General features: G+C 63.2%; 1 protein-coding gene across 1 annotated transcript; it reads left to right on the top strand.

Annotated features, from left to right (window-relative positions):
* Nucleotides 1-123: 123 nt before the first annotated feature.
* On the top strand, nucleotides 124-5445 carry LOC122545976 (girdin-like; the record flags this gene model as incomplete). Its single annotated transcript, XM_043684830.1, has 4 exons — nucleotides 124-1158; nucleotides 2442-2560; nucleotides 3918-4059; nucleotides 4997-5445. Coding segments are annotated over 4 exons (1521 nt in total), but the record flags the coding sequence as incomplete, so codon positions are not given.
* Nucleotides 5446-5451: the final 6 nt, after the last annotated feature.

Raw genomic sequence — 5451 nt, 5'->3', positions numbered from 1 at the left:
GACAGTGCGGCGCTCCCTCAGCACTGACCCTCCTCAGCGGTGGTGCTGCAAGGGTAGTAGGGATGGAGTGTCGTTGCCGTGGTAACGCCCGGTTGACTGCTGGCCGTCCATTCCCCATTGCAGGTGGAGGATCTGCGGCTGGAGCGGGACCAGCTGAGGCAGACGGCGGAGGCCCTGAGGCAAAGGTCGCAGGTCAGCTCCGAGGCCAGGGTCAAGGACATCGAGAAGGAGAACGCGATCCTGCACCAGGCCATGGCAGAGGCTGGGCTGAGGCAGAGCACCCTGGCTTCCGAGAGGAACCAGGCCCTGCTCGAGCTGGAGCAGAGCCGGGCCCTGGCTGAGAAGGCCGAGCCTCTGTCCCGGGAGCTAGGCCGCATTCGCCTGCTGAACGAGGAGCTCCGAGAGCGGGCTACAGAGCTGGAAAGCAGCCTGGGGAGGCTCCCGGCGCTGGAGGAGAAGGCCTCGGGACTGCAGGCCGAGAACGGGAGGCTCCGCCAGAGCCTGGAGACAGTCACCGTGAGGCTCGAGGCCTCAGAGCAGGAGAGGGCCCGTTGCGAGGAGGAGAGCCTGAGGCTGAGGGAGGCGGAGGGGGCGGCGCTGGAGCGGGCCGAGATGGAGAACCGGGAGCTGGGGAGGGAGAGGGATCGGCTGCGCAGGGAGGCGGCCCGGCTGGAGGGGGCCCTAGCCAGGGGTCAGGAGCAGGCTTCGGCCTACCGGGCCGCCCAGTCGGAGCTTCAGCAGCTCCGCCGGAGCCTGGAGGGCACCAGGGGGCGCCTCTCGGAGCTGGAGAAGGAGGCCGAGGAGTCAGAGGCGGAGGCCCAGAGGCGGCAGCGGGAGCTGGAGGAGCAGCGGGCGGCATGCGGCCTGTTGGAGCAGGCCCGACAGGCCCTGGAGCAGGAGTTGGAGCAGGCCGAGGGGGAGAGGAGGCAGCTGGCCAAGGAGAACCGGCGCCTCAGGCAGCACGCGCAGAGCCGCGACACCTCCCTGGAGGAGCAGAGCCAGCGGGCGGCCGGGCTGGAGCTCGAGAACCGACGCCTGCTGCAGCAGATCAGCCGGGCCCAGGAGGACCGCGACAGCCTGGCGGAGGCGCAGGCCGAGAACTCCCAGCTCCAGCAGCAGCTCGCCGTCAGCAAGGGAGAGGCCTCCGGCCTTCGCGAGGTCAGTCTCCTTCACCATCCCCTCCCCCTCGCAGACGTTTCACTGGGGCCGTCCCACACTTGACGGGCCCAACAGCCTCTTCGGCAGGATGTGACCCTCGAGAGTCGCGTCGCTGCGGGTGTTTTAGTTTCAAATACACGACCCCCAAATCGCCCGTTGTCAATAATTCAAACCAGGTCTGAGCCCGGTTGCTCCTGCACTTCGGGAGGGTTTAAATAAATTTAACAGGGCGTTGGGAACCTCAATTGTATTTCCAGTGTACAGAAGATTGAGAGGAGTGAGGTCAGAAATGTGGTCGCAAGAGGGCACCGGCAAGTTAGAAGTTGGTTTGAAGTGCGTCTATTTCAACGCCAGGAGCATCCGAAACAATCTTTGAGCATGGATTGGTTCCTGGAGTTTCCATGTTATGGCCGATTCGGAGACTCAGGGAGAGCAGGGACAGGAATGGTTGTTGCAGGGGTTAGAGGGGGGTTATCACCCCTGCTCATGGTGCCCATCCCTCTCTCTAAAGGTCTCTCCCAGGACAGACAGGTGAGGATATGGTAGGCCGTGGTGAGTTCCACGGGGCCAGGCCTTTGGGAGTAGGCCCCAAGGGGAGCTCCCCATCACCATCCTCCCCCCTCTCACCAAAGTACCTGAGGAAGGGTCCGCTCGCCGTAGAGGGGGAGTCACGGCCTGATCCCTGGGGAAGGTGGGACTGTCCTGCTGAGGAGACCAGCCCTCAGGTGTTCCCTCATTGGCTGGGGAGTTAGGTCTGGACTCAACGGGGATCACACGCACACACTCATTCACACTCACGCACACGCGCTCATACACACACTCACTCACTCAGACACACTCTCTAACACACAGATGGACACACACGTGCACAACACACGCTCACACACACTCACTTATAAACTCTCTCTCACACACACACTCGCTCATACACTTGCACCCACACACACATACATGCCACATTAAAGGGTCGGCCATTTTGGGACTGAGATGTGATGGTATTTCTTCCCTGGGAGGGTGGGGGTACCTTTAGAATCCTCTCCCTCTCCCCCAGGGGACAGTGGAGGCTCAGTCACTGAGAACATCCAAGATGGAGACCGAGAAGCTTTTAAACATTAAAGATAGTGAGGGACGGAGTGGGAAAAACGGGGTTGAGCTACAGCATCAGCCATGGTCGTGTGGAATGGGGCAGCAGGCCACAAAGGGGCTGAGTGGCCTGTTTCTGTCCTCCCACGCCCCTCCCCCGCCTTCCCACACCCCACTGACCTTTGACCTTATCGCCACAGGACCTGATGAGTGAGAAACTGAGGGCCCAAGGGCTCAGTAACCAACTGGACAGTCTGAGTCACAAACTGGAACGGATGGGCATTGAACAGGGCCAAGTGCTGCCTGCAGGCGACGAGAGGTAGGTACCCGCTGTCCCAGGCTCACTCCCCGGGGACTAGGCCCTCACCTCCCGGGGACCGGGCCCCTCACTCCCCGGGGACCGGGCCCCTCACTCCCCGGGGACTGGGCGCCTCATTCCCTGGGCCCCTCACTCCCTGGGGACTGGACCCCTCACTCCCTGGGCCCCTCACTCCCTGGGGACTGGGCCCCTCACTCCCTGGGGACCGGGCCCCTCAATCCCTGGGGACCGGGCCCCTCACTCCCTGGCCCCTCACTCGCTGGGGACCGGGCCCCTCACTCCCTGGGGACCGGGCCCCTCACTCCCCGGGGACTGGGCCCCTCACTCCCCGGGGACCGGGCCCCTCACTTCCCGGGGACTGGGCGCCTCACTCCCTGGGCCCCTCACTCCCTGGGGACTGGACCCCTCACTCCCTGGGCCCCTCACTCCCTGGGGACTGGGCCCCTCACTCCCTGGGGACCGGGCCCCTCAATCCCTGGGGACCGGGCCCCTCACTCCCTGGCCCCTCACTCGCTGGGGACCGGGCCCCACACTCCCTGGGCCCCTCACTCTCTGGGGACCGGGCCCCTCACTCCCTGGGGACTGGGCCCCTCACTCCCGGGGGACTAGGCCCTAACTCCCTGGGGACCGGGCCCCTCACTCCCTGGGCCTCTCACTCCCTGGGGACTGGGCCTCTCACTCCCTGGGGACAGGGCCCCTCAATCCCTGGGGACTGGGCCCCTCACTCCCTGGGCCCCTCACTCCCTGGGCCCCTCACTCCCTGGGGACCGGGCCCCTCACTCCCTGGGGACTAGGCCCTAACTCCCTGGGGACCGGGCCCCTCACTCCCTGGGCCCCTCACTCCCTGGGGACTGGCCCCTCACTCCCTGGGGACTAGGCCCTCATTCCCTGGAGGCTGGGCCCCTCACTCCCCGGGGACTAGGCCCTAACTCCCTGGGGACCTGGGCCCTCACTCCCTGGGCCCCTCACTCCCCGGGGACTAGGCCCTAACTCCCTGGGGACTGGCCCCTCACTCCCCGGGGACTAGGCCCTAACGCCCTGGGGACTGGGCCCCTCACACTATGGGCCCTCACTCCCTGGGCCCCTCACTCCCTGGGGACTGGGCCCCTCGCTCTCACATGTTGACAGACACTATCAGGGTGGAAAGGAGACCTTACGGAGGGGTAGGGGAGAGGCCCAGAGGGGGTTGGGAGGACTCTGAATGAGAGACAGCCCCACTCCACCCTCCCATACCCGAGCCCTCACCTCCTTCTCAGACCCTCCCAATCCTTTCCCTCATCCGAGCTCCGTTTGGGATCCGCCCATGAATGACATCTCTCCCTCCATCTCGCTCCCCATCCCCCGCCCCCTACTTCAGTAGTTTTCGGTTGTTGGAGGAGAGGTTGGACTCCGTTTTTAAGGACTCTCTGATGATCCGGGAGACTCACATCACCAACCTGAGGAGCCAACTGGAGGATGCTGGGAGGCGGAACCAGGAGCTCAGTGACCAGCTCCGGGAGGTGAGTGGGCAGCAGCGGGAGCTCTCCCTGAAGGTGAGGACCGTGTGGGTGACCCCCTAATGTTCCCTCACCTCTTTCACTTCCTTCCCTTTGACCCTCCCCACCCGTCAAGCCCCTCACCCAGTCACACTCCCTTTGCCACTAGGGGACCTGTGCCCAACTCTGTCCATCGGCTTTCTGGCCTAGTCCCTCTCGATCTAAGGGTTTCTCGGCCTACAGCCCAGGCTTTCCGGCCTAGTCCCTCTTGATCTAAGGGTTTCTCGGCCAACAGCCCAGGCTTCCTTGCCTAGTCCCTCTCGATCTAGGGGGTTTCTCGGCCTATAGCCCAAGCTTCACGGCCTAGTCCCTCTCGATCTAGGGGACTTCTCAGCCTACAGCGCAGGCTTCCCGGCATAGTCCCTCTCGATCTAGGGTGTTTCTCAGCCTACAGCCCAGGCTTCCCAGCCTAGTCCCTCTCAATCTAAGGGTTTGTCAGCCTACAGCCCAGGCTTCCCTGCCTAGATCCTCTCGATCTAGGGGGTTTCTCGGCCTACAGCCCAGGCTTCCCAGCCTAGTCCCTCTCGATCTAAGGGTTTGTCAGCCTACAGCCCAGGCTTCCCTGCCTAGATCCTCTCGATCTAGGGGGTTTCTCGGCCTACAGCCCAGGCTTTCCAGCCTGGTCCCTCTCGATCTCGGGTGTTTCGCGGCCTACAGCCCAGGCTTTCCGGCCTGGTCCCTCTTGATCTAGGGGTTTCTCGGCCTACAGCCCAGGCTTTCCGGCCTGGTCCCTCTCGATCTAGGGGTTTCTCGGCCTACAGCCCAGGCTTCCCAGTCATCCTGTCAATGGTCGCGTTGGGACAGTTGTTTGAATCCGCTCCACGATCCCAAACCCGCCAGCCCCACCCTCGGAATGCCCCTTTGTCAGTGCCGTTACCCGCGGTCTCCCTCTCTCGCCCAGCTAAAGCGGGAGCTGGAAAAGCCAGAGCGGAGGGAAGAGTCACTGGGCAGGACAGTTGCCATGACGATGGAGGGTGAGGCGCCGTCTGAGGCCAAGTCGGAACGTCGGGAATCTCTGAGGGAAGTGAGCAGCGACCGTCTGATTGAGGTGGAGAGGAAGGTAAGGCCTATCCACCAGCCACCCCAAAGACCTGGGGGAGGGCAAGGGGCGATGGTCAAGAATTAGGCCATGGGCCTCCCACTCTGGCAAATGGGACTAGATTAGGTAAGGCTATCTGGTCGGTATGGACGAGTTGGGCCGAATGGTCTGCTTCCGTGCTGTACATCTCCATGACGGAAAGAAAGTGGTGACTGTGTCCTTAACCAATAACAGAAAGGTCTGAAGCCATTGGCAGGTTTTGGAGAGAGAAAGAGACAGAGAGAAGGAGAGAGAGACAGAAAGAGAGAGGGAGTGGA

This window comes from Chiloscyllium plagiosum, unplaced genomic scaffold, assembly GCF_004010195.1.
Source record: "Chiloscyllium plagiosum isolate BGI_BamShark_2017 unplaced genomic scaffold, ASM401019v2 scaf_63751, whole genome shotgun sequence".
Lineage (NCBI taxonomy): Eukaryota > Metazoa > Chordata > Chondrichthyes > Orectolobiformes > Hemiscylliidae > Chiloscyllium > Chiloscyllium plagiosum.
Note: the sequence above shows the minus strand (reverse complement) of the source record. Positions and strands in the feature narration are given on the sequence as shown.